General features: G+C 41.4%; 1 protein-coding gene across 3 annotated transcripts in view; it reads left to right on the top strand.

Moving 5' to 3' along the window:
- Ros1 (ROS proto-oncogene 1, receptor tyrosine kinase) overlaps window positions 1-17,637 on the top strand; it is a 119,212-nt gene that overhangs the window by 53,532 nt on the left and 48,043 nt on the right. For 2 of the 3 annotated variants that reach the window (XM_036169097.1, XM_036169098.1), the window contains exons 22-28: window positions 1,397-1,659; window positions 4,270-4,333; window positions 4,602-4,804; window positions 5,466-5,671; window positions 7,035-7,318; window positions 7,675-7,677; window positions 13,720-13,896. In XM_036169097.1, the coding sequence (XP_036024990.1) occupies window positions 1,397-1,659; window positions 4,270-4,333; window positions 4,602-4,804; window positions 5,466-5,671; window positions 7,035-7,318; window positions 7,675-7,677; window positions 13,720-13,896 (1,200 nt within the window). The remainder of the gene's footprint in view (window positions 1-1,396; window positions 1,660-4,269; window positions 4,334-4,601; window positions 4,805-5,465; window positions 5,672-7,034; window positions 7,319-7,674; window positions 7,678-13,719; window positions 13,897-17,637) is intronic. The other variant, XM_036169099.1, reaches the window with a different exon arrangement.

Raw genomic sequence — 17,637 nt, 5'->3', positions numbered from 1 at the left:
CATTTGTTTCTAGTATAATAGAAATGAGGCTATGACTGAATTGAGTAGTGTGACCATAGCAGTCAGATAATGCCATAAAGTCTTCAGCTTTGTCAAGATACCGCAAGTATTTCTAGACAACAGAGATGTACGTGAATTGATATGGTACAAGGCCTTTTGGTGCAGAAACTTGGGCTGGATTTTAAGAGATGGACTAAGAAGAGATAGATAGGTCCTCATCACTGTTAGTTCATTGTTATAGCAGGAGTATGGTGGCATACAGACAGGCGTGACCCTGAAGCTGAGAAGTTTTTTAAAATTTATTTTTCATTTATCTATCTATCTATTTATTTATTTATTTTTGTTTTTTTGAGACAGGGTTTCTCCATGTAGTTTTGGTGCCTGTTCTGGATCTCATTCTGTAGACCAGGCTGGCCTCGAACTCACAGAGATCCACCTGGCTCTGTTCACAAGTGCTGGGATTAAAGGTGTGTTGCCCCTCACCCCCCGCCCCCGAGAGTTTTATATCCTGGTCCACAGGCAGCAGGGAGAAAGTAAGACACTTGGCCTGGCACAGGCTTTTGAAACCTCAAAGCCCACCCCCCAGTGACATACCTCCTCCAACAAGGCCACAGCTCCTAATTCTACCAAGCATTCAGATGTAGGAGCCTATGGGGGCCATTCCTGTTCAAACCACCACAAGGTTTTCTATCATAAGAGCTGTACAGTGTAAGAAGGACTGGAGATGGAGTAGAGGTGTAAGCGAGGAACATTAGGAAGCAATAGGACCGGAAATGGGGACGGTGTGAGGCTGAGACCTTGCAGAGGACTTTCAAGACAGAAGAGAAATGTATAGGATAGCGTGACCTGGGATTGCATGGCTTAGTTCAGCTCTAGCATAGCTGGAGATGCCCCAAGCCATACTCTTGGGATATCTGTCAGCCAGCTCCACCACTTTCTGCCTCCTTGAGGGTTAGCGTTAAGAGAACCAAGTCCCTACATGCTGTATTTCACCTCCTGAACTGAGTGAAGGGCGGTTACAGTCATTGCTCCTCTCCTTAATGACCAACATCAGCTAAACCACTGCACCAGGAGGAGAGTGAAGGTTACATTTTCTTAGGGACAACCAGCCCACCTTTCATTTGTCTGGGCCACAGAGATGAGGAAGATGAGCTGAGTAGTGGTTAGAGGACACTGGATGGGTTGAAAGGACATCATGGAGACTTGCTGAAATACCCAGAAGAGCTTCTGAATAAACCTGGGGATAATTCTTCTAAACAGCCTTAAGAATGAGAGTAATGTACTTTGATGGTTTAGAATGAGAAATACTTTTTGCCAAGATGTCCACACCATGATCAGAGGTGGTAAAAGTCAGACTTATACTATATCCCACCCTGTCTGTGCATCTACTTTTCAGTTCCATCAGCACCAGAGAACCCCAGAATATTTGTATTGTCGAGTGGAAGATATGTCAACAAGAACGAAGTTGTGGTGGAGTTTAGGTGGGATAAACCTAAGCATGAAAACGGAGTGCTAACCAAATTTGAAATCTCCTATCGTTTATCTAAACAAAATGGTGCAAATAAAACATCTGAAGACTGGATTTCCGTCAGTGTCACGCCCCCAGTGATGTCTTTTCAGCTCAAGGCCATGAGTCCTGGGTATATTGTTGCCTTCCAGGTATGAGGAGAGAAACAGGGATATGTGTTTTTGTTTTTAGAATTTATTTATTTTTATTGTTTTGAATTATGTTCTCACACATCTGCATATGAATATGTACATGTATGTGTGGGTGCCCATGGAGGCCAGAGATGTTGGATCCCTGGAGTGGGAGTTACAGGCAGTTGTGAGCCCCAATTGTGGGTCCTGGGAGCTGAATCTAGGTCCCTTGAAAGAGCAGTAAGTGCTCTTGACTGCTGAGCTGTCCCTGCACCTCCTGGGTGATAAATCTTGATAGTTTGGTTGTGAGCCAAGAATTTAATGGCTGAGCTATCCTTCCAGCCCTGGGATGTGAATTTTAATAGTGTAATGGACGGTTAATTAAAAGATCGAGTTAAGATATTCCTACTTCATTAATAACTTAATTTCTCTGTGACCAGAGCAATCAAGTGGTCAGCAGAAGGGCACAGGCCAGACAGCTTGGGTAAAGGATGTTTTGACAATTGTCTTGCATATAGAGTATTGTTTATGGTAAAGCATTATGTATTCATGCACTCATCAGCTACCTTCCACAAGCAGTTATTTTGTACTCACTATTACAGTCGATCCCTGGATCTGTCAGCTAATTCCCAAGGTTGTGGTCCTTTGCAACATGTGGCAACATCTCTGTGAATTACCCAAATGCCCAGACTAGGCACTGTATGTGTAAATAGAAGTTGAGGACCCACGTAGCTGATATCTCACAATAATTATCTTTCCACTAATAGAGCAGAAAGAGATGAGGAGTCAGGAAAATTATCTATTGCCATGCCACTCTAATATTTTAAATTTATGAAATAATTTTTTTTACTTAAAATAGATGGCTTGATAATTTTCATTTCCTCACCAATTACTGTATTCTTGATAACAGTATATATTTACGTTGATTTTCCACATCTTCTGGGGAGAAATGTTTAGATTACTTTGGAAGTTTTAGTTTCTTATGGATCTTTCTTAAAATGTAAATTTAATATTTATATTAATAATTTATTAGGTCTCTTTCTATATATATATATATACTAATCAAGATTTGCACATAAAAATTTAAAATGATACTAATTTCTAATTGTTGAGACCAGTAAATACTCCAGTTAGATAAATATTCTAATTTTGACTGTCAATATTTATATGTAGCTTCAAATTTCAGTTAGTATAGAGTCAAACAAAGTGATATATCTGGGTACATGTAGCCCAGTCTCATTCAGAAGTGAAGACTGCTTGAATTGATAAATGTACACATAGACATTAATATGTAATATAGAAAAATACATTTAACGCTAGAAATATAAAAAAAAACAATCTGTTGTGGGACTGGAGAGATGGCTCCAAAGTTAAAAGCATTTGTTGCTCTTGCAGAGGCCCCACATTCAATTCCTACCACCCACAAGGTGATTTCACGAGATCCAATGCCCGCTTCAGATCTCCAAGGGCACAACGTATGCATATGGCACATATACATACACACAACTAAAACACACACAAAATGAAATAAATAAAATTTAAAAATGCCGGGCAGTGGTGGTGCACACCTTTAATCCCAGCACTTAGAAGGCACAGGCATGTGGATTTCTGAGTTTGAGGCCAGCCTGGTCTACAGATTGAGTTCTAGGACAGCCAGGGCTACAAAGAGAAACCCTATCTCAGAAAAACAACAACAACAAAACATATAAAAATACAAAAAACCCCAAACAAACAGACACTCCAAACAAAACAAAACACCAGTCTGGTGCTTTCCTGACAGAGCATTTTGGCTCCTGTACGCTGAGGCCATCATCCTTTGTAGGCTATTTTACATATACAGGGTTTGGAAATGGAAATGATGTATTACACAATAAAATCTATTTAAATTTTTAAATAAAAAACTTTCCTGTTAGGATGTAGCATGACACAGTGAAAGAGAAAATAGACTAGTCTCAGAGGGAATGCTGTCCTGCAGTGTGTATGTGCCATAGATGAGCTTACACATAATTCTGGTCCGGTTTCTACTCCTAAGTAGCTGTGAGGATCCAAAGAGAAGGGATGTGAAATGCGTACTTCTTTATACTTTTAAACATAAGGAAGCTTGATTGTTTTCTCCTTCTGAACCTCCTTTTAGAAAGTAAAGTAAATTTAGCTTATCATAATTTGTACAGTTTTATATCTGTTAACTATTTTATACTACCTGATCTTGGAAATAGTTGAAGACCTTTATTTATTTAAAATATTTAATTGATGAGCAAAGATTGCTTGTGTTCCAGGTGTGATGATGATTAGTGATTAGTTGTACATATATTGGGTAATGATCGACATAATCAAATTAATCCCCACATTCATCATATCTGTGTTACATAATAAGTCCCCAGACCTTTCCCAGGCAATGGAGAGATTTATCTTCATACTTTTCTAGGTCAGAAAACCAACTGTGGGTACAGGTCAATATTTTCCCCTTTAGTTACTTATTTCAATAGACTTAGATGTAAACAATGATTTTAAACTATCCATAATGCATATTAGGTGTGTACAATGAATACTGCATAATTTATCAGTCTCTGAATTTACTGCTAAGGAGGATACCTATGCATACATTTAAAAATGTTCCTTCCTATTCTTTAGGTTCGTGTCTTTACATCCAAAGGGCCAGGGCCATTTTCTGATACAGTGATGTCTGAAACATCAGGTATTTGTTATGTAAAAATCTGTAAGTAATTATTTGGAAGTATACATTTTTGTTGGTATGTTTAGGAAAAGGAATGGCAATTCTGGATTAAATGGTAAGGTCAGAGAAAATATGTATATGTTTTCCCACATCTCAGAGGGCCTGCGAGTCTTCATGGTACCTGGCGCGTTAGACGAGTCTGAAGTGGCCCATGGATTTCACCACGGATGGGCTCTCAGACCTGACGCTTGTTTCTCATGTGTACTGTCTACTGATTTTTCATTTGCAGAAAGCAAACCATTTCCATATCTCATATCTCTTGTTGGCAATAAGATCGTGTTTCTAGACATGGATCGAAATCAAGTTGTGTGGACGTTTTCCACAGAGAGAGACATCAGCACAGTGGGGTACACGGCAGATGATGAAATGGGGTATTTTGTGCAGGGAGACTCAATGTTCCTTCTAAATTTGCACAATCGTTCCAGCTCCAAGGTATTTCCCTTTGAGATTCTTTTGATGTGAAAGATGTAATTAAGATGATTGGCCAGTGGGTGAGCCTTTATGATTAAAATGATTGAAATAGTAAGTAAATATGTGATCATTTAGCCACGCATAAATACAGACTGGATTTGTGTATGTGTCAGTCAAAACTGGTTGCTGGACTAAGGTACCGTATTTACTCCTGAGGCTACTGAGAGTTAGTGGTGTCTGTCAGAACAAGGATCTGAGAGAATCAACCTAAAGAGAAAAGAGAAAAGGTCTGTTTTGACTCACGGTTTTGGAGCCTTTGGACATAGTTCTTTGGCTTTGTTGCTTTTAAGCCTGTGGTGAGGATGCACTTTATGGTAGGTAGTACAACTCTTACTCAAGAGAGGACAGGCAGAAAAAGACCAGAGTTCACAGATCGTCTTGTCTGAAGATGAGGAGTTTTAGCCCTGGTCTGCAGATTGGAGCTGAACCTAAGTGGCTAAAATAATCTAGGTTGGATTTACAGTGTGAGAAGAAGGCTTGAGTTATAGGTGTCACAGTACGGAAGGATCGAGGCTTGAGGTGACAGAGGCGTTCAGTGCGTAGTGATATGAGCGGTCAGAGAAGTCTCCAAACGGAAAAGAATCAACACTCTTCTTAGTTGTGCTCTCTCCCCTGTGGTAAGCTCTTCCAGGATGCACTGGTTCCTAATGTTGCAGCTGTTGCAGTGGACTGGATTGCAAGGCACCTCTACTTTGCACTGAAAACATCACAAGATGGAACGCAGCTATTTGATGTTGATCTTGAACACAAGGTGAAATCTCCTAGGGAGTTGGAGATTTGTAAAAGCCATTCAGCAATAATTTCTCTCTCTATATATCCCCTTTTAAGGTACTAGCATCTTTATTGTGATTTATATATATATAATATCTTTGTTTAATATTAGAAGCTAATAATGGGGAAATAAGATGCTCAACGCCTCATGGACAACTTGATTTTTTGTTTTGTGAGAGGGTGCTATATAACTCATACTGACATCCAGCTGGCCATGTAGCCACTGATGACCTCAACTCCATCCTATTGGTCCTATCTCAGCTCCCAGGTGCTGGATGACATGGTTGGAGCTATATTGAATTACAATAATTAATTCTGAGCCAGGTTTTGTGGTCCATATATGTCATCCCAATTACTCAGGAATCAGAGGCGGGAACATTGTGGGTTGAAGGCCAACCACAGTGATTTAGCGAGACCCCGCCCCCGCAACTCAAAATCTAGAAAGTCAGTGTAAGAAGTAAAGTTCAGAGATAGAATTCTCATTCAGGCTCCAGGTTCATTCTATCACGTAAACTTTTATCCCACAACCAACAATTAAGATTGAAATCTTAACACGTGTTGAAAATTTGGCTAGCCCAGAGATAGGCTAATTGCCAGAGGAAAGCCATAGCAAATTTTTATATCAGTGAATTTTATAACAGCTGCAGTTGGTAAAGCCAAGAAGTAGATGGAGACGTGATGGGGTGGGCAGCACAGATGGCCAGCAGCTGTGGCCCAGCAAACACTCTTCCGGCTTCCTCCGTCTTGTTAATTTCATATCTTTATAATGTTGTCTTAGGACCTCCATTCAGCAACTAAGTGTCCATTTCCCAGACCGGAAAGGATGTTTTTCTTTGTACCGTAAACAAGGACATAAACAGTTCTGAAACTCGGTTGTTGATTGGTCTTAAGAAACAGAAATAGGAAGAGAGTGGAGAAGGGCATACTGAAAAATGTAAAAACATATTTAGAATTTACAGCCATTGATGGGTACTAAAGGTGCTCAGACTAGGAGTCCAAGGTCACCAGAGTCCAGGACTTTGGCTGTAACACATTATTTAAAAACGCCACCGGTGTTGGTGACGCACACCTTTAATCCCAGCACTCGGGAGGCAGAGCCAGGCAGATCTCTGTGAATTTGAGGCCAGCCTGGTCTACAAAGCAAGTTCCAGGAAAGGCGCAAAGCTACACAGAGAAACCCTGTCTCGAAAAACAAAACAAAACAAAACAAAAAAACCCGCCATTGGGCAACACTGAGTTGAACTTCTTGTAACCTCCTCCATCTCAGAAGGAAGTTATTTGCTGTTTGGACATGCTTCTTCCCAAGGCTGCATTTGTCCTCTTATTATTATACATGGCTAATCTTCGTTAGAAACTAATATTTGAAGTGACATACTTTCCTCATTAAATTGAAGGGATTTTCCCTTCCCCTTCCCTATAGCCGCTTGTATTGGACAGAAGTTTCAGATCTGGGCCATCAGATGTTCTACTGCAGTATTAGCAATCACACCTTGCACCATGTTCTACGACCCAAGGCCTCAAACCAGCGTGGAATGAGCCAATGTTCTTGTAATGTGATGGAATCCGAGTTAGGTGGGGCAATGGCTGTTGATACCTCAGACCCAAAGAGACCATGGATATACTTCACCAAAGCACATGAGATCTGGGCCATGGATCTGGAAGGATGTCAATGCTGGGAAGTCACCACGGAGCCTGCCATCCTTGGTAATGTGCTGACGTGTACATATATCTTTTCTTCTTCTTTTTTGTAGGTTTCATGTAACTCAAGGGTGGCCACAAATCCATTCTATATAGTCCAGGATACCCTTGAACTCCTGATCTTCTTTCTTCTTCCTCCAAGTGCTTGGATTTACAGATGTGTATCACCAGGTTTCGTTTTATGAAGTGCTGGCTATCAAACCCAGTGGTGTGTGCTAGGCCAACTCCACTGAGCTGTATTCCCAGCGCATATATCCTCATTTATAACAGCAGTCTGTCCATGAGAAGGAATGTTCCAGGGAAGAGGAGACAGTTCAGTTAGTAAAATGCTTGCTGTACAATAATGAGGACCCACATAAAAGCAGGTGTTGAGGTGCACTTACAATCCAAATAGTGGGGAGGCAGAGACAGGAAGATCTCTGTGAGTTGCTGCCTGCCAGTCTAGCAGAACTGATAAACTCTGGGTATATAAATTTTGATCCCACAACTACCAACTACCAATTAAAATTATAATCTTAGCTTGGCATGGTGGCACACGCTTGGGAGGCAGAGGCTGGCAGATCTCTGTGAGTTCAAGGCCAGCCTGGTCTACAGTGTGAGTTCCAGAATAGCCAGGGCTACACAGAAAATACCACGACCACCACCAAGCCAAACCAAAGCAAACCAAAAGAAAAAACAAATTATAATTTTGATCCTCATTGAAAATTTGACCAAACTAAAGATTGGCTAGTTACTAGAAGGAAATCCACAGTGAATTGACTTCTGGCTTCCACATATACACAGAATTGCGCATGAGCATGTACATGTATATACACCATAAGACATATACACAAAGGAAATAAAAAGAATTATTGCAGGTTTGGATAGATTGATCAATTGGTAAAACACTTTTCTTGAAATTGTGAGGACCTGAGTTTGGGTCTCTAGTGCCTAGTGACATCTGTAATCTCATGATGGCATAATAGGAGGCAGAAACCAGTGAGTCCCTGGAAACTCACTAGTCAGCTAGTATAACCTATTTGGTCAGGTTACAGACCCATGAACTCTATCTCAAAGCTGAAAGGCACCTGAAGAATGAATGACACTTGAAATTTTCAACCCCCACATGAGCAAATTCACATTTACCTACATGTACACACATGTGAGCACACACACCAGCTCATGTGTGCTGTAGCAAGCGGTCTCCAGGAAACTGTAGAGTGATTCGCCTACCTTTCTCAGTATGTTTAAGATATTTAAATTAACAGTGAAATGGGGCCGAGAGTGGTGGCACCCATCTTTAATCCCAGCACTCGGGAGGCAGAGGCAGGTGAATCTCAGTGCGTTTGAGGCCAGCCTGGTCTACAGAGTGAGTTCCAGGGTTGTTGTTACACAGAGAAAACTGTCACAAAGCAACAACAACAAAACCCCAAAACAACCCTGTGGTGGTATTGTGTTCCCCAAAGTATTGTGCACCCTAATAAACTTATCTGGGGTCAGAGAACAGAACAGCCACTAGATACAGAGGCCAGAAAAATGGTGGCACACTCGCCTTTAATCCTAGCATTTCAGAGGCAGAAATCCCTCTGGATCTCTGTGAGTTCAAGGCCACATTTGAAACAGCCAGGCATGGTGACTCATGCCTTTAATCCCAGGGAGTGATGGCAGAAAGCAGAAAGATATATAAGGCATGAAGACCAGGAACTAGAAGCATTTGGCTGGTTAAGCTTTTAGGTTTTTGAGCAGCAGTTCAGCTGAGATCCATTCTGAATGAGGACACAGAGGCTTCCAATCTGAGGAAACAGGATCGACTGAGGAATTAGCAAGGTGAGGAAGCTGTGGCTTGTTCTACTTCTCTGGTCTTCCAACGTTCCCCCCCCATAACTGGCCTCAGGTTTGATTTTATTAATACGACCATCTAAGATTCGTGCTACACAACTTAAAAACCAGATCAACCAAAACAAACCTAAATAACCCCCAGAATAACAATAAAACAAACAAGCAAGCAAACAGAAACACCAAAAGAAGCAGCTATGAAGTTAGCTGTGTAATCTAACATGGTAACAGATTAGATGCATTTAAGTTTTAACAGTATCCAAGGGAGGCAGGTACTAGTATATTCATCTTAAAAATCCTAGAAAACTGAGGCTAAGGAAGGTAGTAACTCATCTGAAGGACTGCAGTTTCAGGAGTTGGAACTAGGTCTAACTAGCTGCACCCTTACCAGCACAGTTTATTTCCTCTTTGACTCCATTGTCAGTATTCATTGGCCTTGGCAACTGAAATCCACAAGCTTACAGAACCATTTGAAGGGCTAAGGTGATTTGGAAGCTAATTAGGAGAAAGTCCAATAGGAAAACACCTCGAATGTTCTGTCTACTCTTACTCTCCACTCCTCACTGTCTACAGGTCAATTTGGAGTATTTAAATGAGTTAAAAATAAATGCATATAAGTATTTAATTCTTCTGCCATGCTACGTTCAAGTACACAAAAGCCACAAGTGCTAATGGATTGAAAAATAAGGTTAAAGGGGCCATCACCCCTGGAAGTATTCTCCTGGGCAATGTCGGACAACAAAGTTCCAGAGGAAGCATGGCAACAGGCAGGCACTTGGGGCTGGAAAAGTAGCCAAGAGTTTATTTGGATCCATGAGCATGAGAGAGAGGGAGAGAGAGAGGGAGAGAGAAGGAGAGAGAGGGAGAGAGAGGGAGAGAGAGGGAGAGAGAGGGAGAGAGAGGGAGAGAGAGGGAGAGAGAGGGAGAGAGAGGGAGAGAGGGGGAGGGGGTCTGGAGGGAGGAAGGAAAGGAAGGAGAAAGAGACAGCTTTTGAAATCTCAAAGCCCACATCCCTGACTCATCTCCTTGAGCAAAGCCACACCTCCTAATCCTGCCCAAATAGTTCCACCCATCAGGAGACCAGGCACTGGGGCATGTTAGCCCCTAGGGGCCATTCTCAATTCAAACCAGCACATTTTCTTCTCTTTTTGTAGTAGCTAAGCCATTGTTTTGAGGAGCAGTGAGAATGGATGGATACCCTTGTTTCATTCTTGAATGTAGAGCAAATGCTTAGTTTTGCCTCAATGATGGTGTTGGTTCTCTGTCTGTTACTCATAGACTTCATTATATTGAGGGATATCCCCTGTATTCAGAGATTTTATTGTAAAGGCACACTGAACTTTGTTATGAATCCTTTCCTGGGTCTATGGAGATGATTATGTAACACACTGACTAATTTGTATATGTTGAACCAAACTTCATCTCTGTGATGAAACCTTGTCCATGCCGTGTGATCAATTTATGTGTTCCTGAGTTCAAGTTGCAAGTACGTTCTGCATCGACGTTCATTAGGGAAATTAGTCTAAGGTTTTCTTTTTTTATGTGTTATCCACTTTTGGTATCTTCTCTCTTTCACTGTGTGGAATAGCTTGAGGAACGTTAGTTTGGAAGAATTCAACAGTGAGTCCATTCAATTCTGGGCTTTTCTCTGGGGAGACTCTTTATTACTGCTTCAGTACTGTTGCTTGTGATGCATCTGTTCATTTTTATTCCCTCGATTTAATTTTGGCAGGTCAGTGGAGAAATGGAATTTACCCACTTCTAGATTTTTTCCCCAGTTTTCTTGGAACATAAATTTTCAAGTTATTTCTTAGTGATTCTCTGGGTTTTGTTGTAATCCTTTAAAAGTCCTCATTTTCACTTCTAATTTTATCAATTCGAGGCTTCCTGCTCTTTCTTCAGGTTGTTTTGTACTGTGGTTTGAATGTGAAATGCTCACCCTAGGCTCTGGTGTTTGAATTCCTGGTCTCCAGCTGGTCTCTAGCGCTGATTTGGAAGGTTGAAGCTTTATGAGAGGGAGGCTCACTCAGTGAAGTGGGTCACAGAGGGCAGGTTTTAATTTTTTAAAGATTTATATGTACCTATAAAATGTTCTGATCAAATTTACCCTCCATTCTTTCTCTAAATCCTCCTCTATCCTCCTTCCACTTTACCCTTCTGACTTTGTATCTTCTTCCTCCTTAACATTAAACATTTCCCATGATAGTCATTCAACCATGTAGAGGTCAGCATGATAGACTATTGGAGTCATTATATTTAGTGAAGAATCCGAGTCATCTGTAGCTAATTCTCAAGTGATATGATCACTAGGTCTTTCTTTGTTTTGGTCACTTATTTGCCATTTCACTACAGCTACTTCAGGTTTTCTTAAGTGTTACCTCATGATGCCACACCGTACTCTGACTGGGTTCTGAGCAGTGCAGAAGGATGGTTACTTCATGCATCTTCTCACTGTAGCTGGAACTAGCATCCAGATTCGCAGTGCTCACCACACCAAAAGCCCTCAGTTTGTTCTGCACACAGAGCTAAGCCGGCTGTCTTTCGTTTGTTGGTTTGTAGAATTGACTTCTAAATTTGAATTTAAAATTTTGTTTGCTTCTATTATATGACCATCTTTTTTCTTGGTTTGATTGTGCTGGTTTTGAATTTCAAGCCTATATCCAATCCCATTAGTGAAAGTGAAAATCATATATGATCTATAATGGGATGCGGACATGCACTGTGAATTATCTATCTATCTATCTATCTATCTATCTATCTATCTATCTATCTATTTTGTTATTCAAGACAGGGTTTCTTTGTGTAGCTTTGCACCTTTCCTGGAATTCGCTTTGTAGACCAGGCTGGCTTCAAACTCACAGAGATCCGCCTGCCTCTTCCTTCTAAGTTCTGGGATTAAAGGCGTGTGCCACCATCACCCGACATGCACTGTGCATTTATTTCAAGTCATTGCTGCAAATATTGAGCAAGGCCATGAATCCTATATGTGCCATCTGTTGTTGATGGCTTTATGTTATTTAATTTGGAGTCATAGGGACATATATTCTTTTGCTATTTATTACAATTTGTATGTGTAAACAACATTTTTTGATCATATCCCCCTTCAACTCCCTCTTCCCACTCCTCCAAAGGTTTCCCAAAATATCCTCCTTCCCCTGTGATGCCCCCCCCCCCCCTGCCTCCTGTAACTACTGTGTCCAGTTAGTACTGCTTGTTGGAAGGCCTGGTCTTGTGTAGTCAACCACAGCTTCAGTGACGGCATGAATGAAGTGGCCATGCCATGTCCACAAGACTGCATTTCATAACACTCCTCATCCTCCAGCTTGTATGTTCCTTTTACCTATCTTTCTTGATGTTCCCTTGACCTAAGTGTGTGTGTGTTTGTGTGTGTGTGTGTGTGTGTGTGTGTGTGTGTGTGTGTGTTAGAGGTGCTGCAGTGGATGTCCCAATTAGACCTAAGCATTCAATAATGACTCATTCTTAATGCTTTGACAGTTAAGTCTCTGCATTACCTGCTGCCCACTGCATATAGACACTTCTCAGGACAAGGTTGAGGGAAGCAATAATCTATGGCCATAAACATAGAGATTTATTTAGAAGCAGTTTGACAACATGTCTATTTAGCAAGACAGTGGAAGAAGTTTCCTCACAGAGGCCTAAGACTCCCTGGGCTGCAGGCTTTTGACCAGTACCAGGTACGAATTCCCTCCTTTGGAGCAGCCCTCAGATCCAATCAGAAAGCAGTCGATTACCCCCATAACCTTTGTGCCACTGATATATCAGTGGGCATGCCTAGATGTAGGTCAGTATTAGAGCATTCAGGGTTCCCTCCTGGGAGATACCATGGAAGGCTTCCACCTTCCCAGTGGCCTGCATAGCACCTTCGAGTACTATGAAAGCTAGCCAGCAGCAGGGATGTTTTTAGGTCAGTGTTAGCTTGATTTCTCTAACCTAAGTGTGTGGCGTCTTCAACAATAGGATCTTACTATCTGGTTCTGGTGTACAGTTAAGAGCAATGGCAATCACCTGTGTTAATTTGGGGGGTGTCTAGGACCTTCCTGACCAATAACTTGTAGGAAGGTATCCCATGTTGGAGGCAGGTTTTTAGACTGGCTCTCCTCTTTTTTTTTTTTTTTCAAGACAGGGTTTCTCTGTGTAGCTTTGTGCTTGTCCTGGAACTCGATTTGTGGACCAGGCTGGCCTCGAACTCACAGAGATCCACCTTGCTCTGCCGCCTGAGTGCTGGGATTAAAGGTGTGTGCGGCCACCGCCCAGCTGGCTCTCCTCTTAATTAGCCCTGTGGCTGTGAGCAGTGTATAATGCCTCCATGACTTGGCTTTTATTTTCACAAAATGGAACTGATAATGACTGTTTGCCTTGACTGGGTCCAGAAACAAAATGAGGAACATTATTGAGTCAAATGGCATAAAATAAGCTTTTTAAAAATATTGTAATATTTAAAATGTAGCAGTTTTCTTGCAGAAAAATAACTTTATGTATCATTTAGAGCAGAAAACTTAAGATGTCTAATTTTATGTTATTTTGCTTGTTTCTTTATCCTTTGATTTTTTTTCTTTGTTTTGAATCAACAGGAAAAAGAATTGTTAGCTTAACAGTGGACAGAGACTTTGTGTATTGGATCATCACAACAAAGGACAACACACAGATTTATCAAGCAAAGAAGGGAGGCGGGGCTGTGGTCTCCCAGGTGAAGGCCCCAGGGAGCAAGCATCTCCTGGCTTACAGTTCGGCTCTGCAGCCTTTTCCAGGTAACAGGTCGTCCTCACAACCGGCTCATTTCCTTCTCCAAGGCTGTCTGTCCCTTCAGTCTCTCTGTTAGGCCCCTGCTTCTGCTCCACACTCTGTCAGGCATGCCGGCTCTTTACCCCGGGGCTCACAAATGCACACAGCGTGGACCACAATAGTCAACATTAGGTGTGGGAGCCTGTGACCTGGTCTCTCCTCCTGCCTCCATCTTGTCTGCCTGTTTTAGGCCTTTAGTGGTGTCAAAAGCCTTTCGGAAAACCTCCCACTATCTTTCAAGGTTAAGTGCTCTGTTTTTGAACTCTCCTGTATTATGCATTCATTGTGTTAAGTAGATCTGCCTTGTAAGTCATAGTCAAAGAAGTTGTTTAGAGAGAAGGCAAATGGTGTGGATTGGAAACTCAGATCTAGGTAACGAAGGAGGAGTGTCAGAGAAGCAAGTGGTTGAGGGAAAACAAGAATGAATATTTCTCTTGGTTCACAATAACAGCAACAGTGAGTTTCGTTACTGATGCTTGTGTGTGTGTGTGTGTGTGTGTGTGTGTGTGTGTATCTACTTCACTTGTCTTTCCTCTTGTATAGAAAATAAAGAGCACATGGATTGGGGAGGGAGAAATAGCAATGCGTTCACCTCCAGTCGAAGTGATCACTGATAAAGAGAATCTGGAAGAACTGGCAACACCCCCCCACCCCCCCAAAAAAACTACCAAGTCTGCAGAATGTTGCAAAATCAATTTTTCAGCAACAAACAAGTCAAATTTGCAATAAAAAGATAAGACTATTTGTGTTATCATCTCCCCAAATGAAATACTTGTGTATAAGTCTAACAAAATATATACAAGACCTATACGATAAATCCCACAAAATTCTGGTGGGAGTACTTGAAGGAAAGTGAAATAAATGTCCAGACAGTCCACATCATGGATATAAAGTTGAGATGCCACTTATCCCCAATTTGATCCATAGATTCAGTACGGTCTCCTCAGAATCCAGAAAAGAATCTTGTGGACATTGACAAGCAAATTGTAATGTTTATATGGAGATCAAAAGAGAAACTAACATTATATCAAAGGGAAAGAAGTTATAAGGATGAGCGATCTAAAGACTTTTCATAAAGTTGCTGTAATCTAGACCGGTTGGCATTGGAAGTCAGAAAAGCATTACCACAACGGGAGACCTTGGAAACAGACCCTCATACATGTAGTCAAGTATTTGACAGAGAGGCAAAAGTCATACATTGGTGACAGCAGGATATGTCTAACAAATAATGTTGGGGAAAATACCTTATAATCATCGTAAAAATGAGCTAACAATGGACTACAAACCTGAAGGGAAATGATTTGAAAAAGAAAAAAAAAGAAAAGAAAGGCGCTGTGATGTTGTGAAAAGATGTCGAAAACACACAAGCATAGAAGGCAAAGAAACCAGACTGAAAAAGTCCTCTATTACACACAATTCCACCTGCATGGCACTCTGCCAATGTAGAAACCACAATCACGCCAACTTAACACAAACTGGAGTCACCGGGAAGAGAGAGCCTTCACTGAGGAATTATGTCCACAGGCTGGCCTGTGGTTCATTTCTTATTTTTTCTCCTTTTATTGAAAAGAGTCCCATCTCCTCCCTAGCCTCTATCCTGATTACTATTTCCGCTCCTCCCAGCTCCTCCCCACACCAGCTCCCATCTGGATCCACCCCTTGCTGTCTGTCAGCATTTTCTTAGCTGCCATTTGATGTAGGAGGGCCCACTAGGTGGTGCCATCCCTAGGCACGTGGGTCTTGACAATAAAGAAAGCAGGAGCAAGCCAGAGGAAGGAAGGCAGTAAGCACCGTCTCCTGTCAGTCTTTTGCTTCAGTTCCTGCCTTGGCTTCCCCAAATAATGCACTGTAGCCTCGAAGCTGAATAAACCATTTCTTTCCCAAGTTGGTTCTGGTCAGGGTTTCTCACAACAGTTGAGAAACAGATGAGGACAGGCAGAAATGAAATCAGTGGTCACTAGGGCGGAGGGGAGCGGGATGATAGCTGGAGCACAGAATGCATTCAAGGCAGTGAAATGCTCTGTATGATACTGTAAGAGTGGGGGATACCATAAGACATTTTCTATCTCATCAAATCTATGGCACAGCAGAGAAGCCAGATGGAAACTATGGCCTTTAGGTAATAATATGTTCCAGTAGGCTCATTGATTGTAAAACACGTGGTGCTTTGATGAGTTATTGGTAATAGGGGAATCTATACATGTATTGGGACATTTCCAATTTCCAATTTCATACCAGTTTTACTGTGCATCCCAAACTGCATTAGAAACTAATGTTCATTAGGAAAACTCAATGAAATCTGTTTGATGTTCAGTAACAGTGCCAACACATACCTAACATCAGAGGTCCTAAGATTAGCATGAGTTTTTGTTACAGAAACTCATTACAGTATAATAAGATACTATTGTTAGCTGGGAAAGAAGCATCCTCTTTACCACGCTGTAGGTCCATTTCGGAAGAGTACTTTACCTCCATCTGCTGGAGATTTAAGGAAATTACCATTTTCTTTGCTCCTGAGGTATTTAACTGTTTCAAAACGTATGGGATTTGAAAAAAAGGGAAGAATGGGAGGGAGGAGGGGAAGAAGGGAGGAAAAGAGGGAGGGAATCTTTCCATCTGAACAAAGTTACATTTCCAACATTTCAACATGCCTACCATATTAGCTGAATAAAAATAAATAACAAAAATCTTTGAGTCAGTTTTTGCTCAATTTTTCCAAATATGGATATCCCATTTTTCATTTAGACCAGAAGTCAGCACAAATGAATAGCACCATGTAGCTGAACAGTGGCACGTTCTGTAGTACTGGTGAAACTGTCCTTCTCCAAATCCTTACCAGTGTCCTCAAAGTTAGACTCACAAGTTCTCTGTACACTCCCTCTTTCCAGGGATCAAGGCTGTCTGTCTAGTTGAGCATTCTTTGCTATGCCCTGGAATTCATATCTGGAATCGACACAATGGTATCATTTTCCATAAGCATTCCCAACAGCTTATGATCAATGATATGTAACATTTATTTGAAATGTGGAGTGTGAGGAGATAGAGTGGTATGTAAATATTTGTGAACTAGATAAATGTCTCTGTAAAAGAACTGGAAGTTCTTCCGGAAGTCCCAAGGCAGTGAAGGACTGGTCTTGATCAAATATTCGGTGCTTAGACATTTCTTACCTAGGTTTCTTACATGTAGAGGATGCATTTATAGTTTGAAAATACCAATTAGTAAGGATTACAGCTGATATGTATCACTCTTCCTTCTGGAACAATGGGGCAAGCCCAGTTTGAATCAGAAGATTCACATTCTATTGGTGGATAAGAAATAAAGCATTAAATCCAAACCAAATGTGTCTAATGCCATGGTGGAAGAAAACAGGTGTATGGTGGGGACACAGAGGTAATGCCCTCACTTGCATTAGGGCATAAGCAGGGCTTCCCAGGAGATGGGATGCACGAGGAAGGTCATTCAAGACTGTGGAAGATGCCTACATCAGAGAACAGACAGGTGGAAACCTAGCATAGCTTGTGGACAGTGCAATGTGACCAGAGTGAAGTATAACTTTGCAGAGTCAAGAGACAAGATAGAACAGTAGACAGGAGATGTATTGCAAACTCCAATAGACAGTGGGCCATGGAGTTGGTGTAAGGTTGTTCCCCAAATCATATTTGCCATGCTTAGCACTTTGCATAACGATGCTGTATTTTAGACGGCA

Source organism: Onychomys torridus, chromosome 19 (genome assembly GCF_903995425.1).
Source record: "Onychomys torridus chromosome 19, mOncTor1.1, whole genome shotgun sequence".
Taxonomy (NCBI): Eukaryota; Metazoa; Chordata; class Mammalia; order Rodentia; family Cricetidae; genus Onychomys; species Onychomys torridus.
This window is presented reverse-complemented; position numbering and strand designations above follow the sequence as displayed.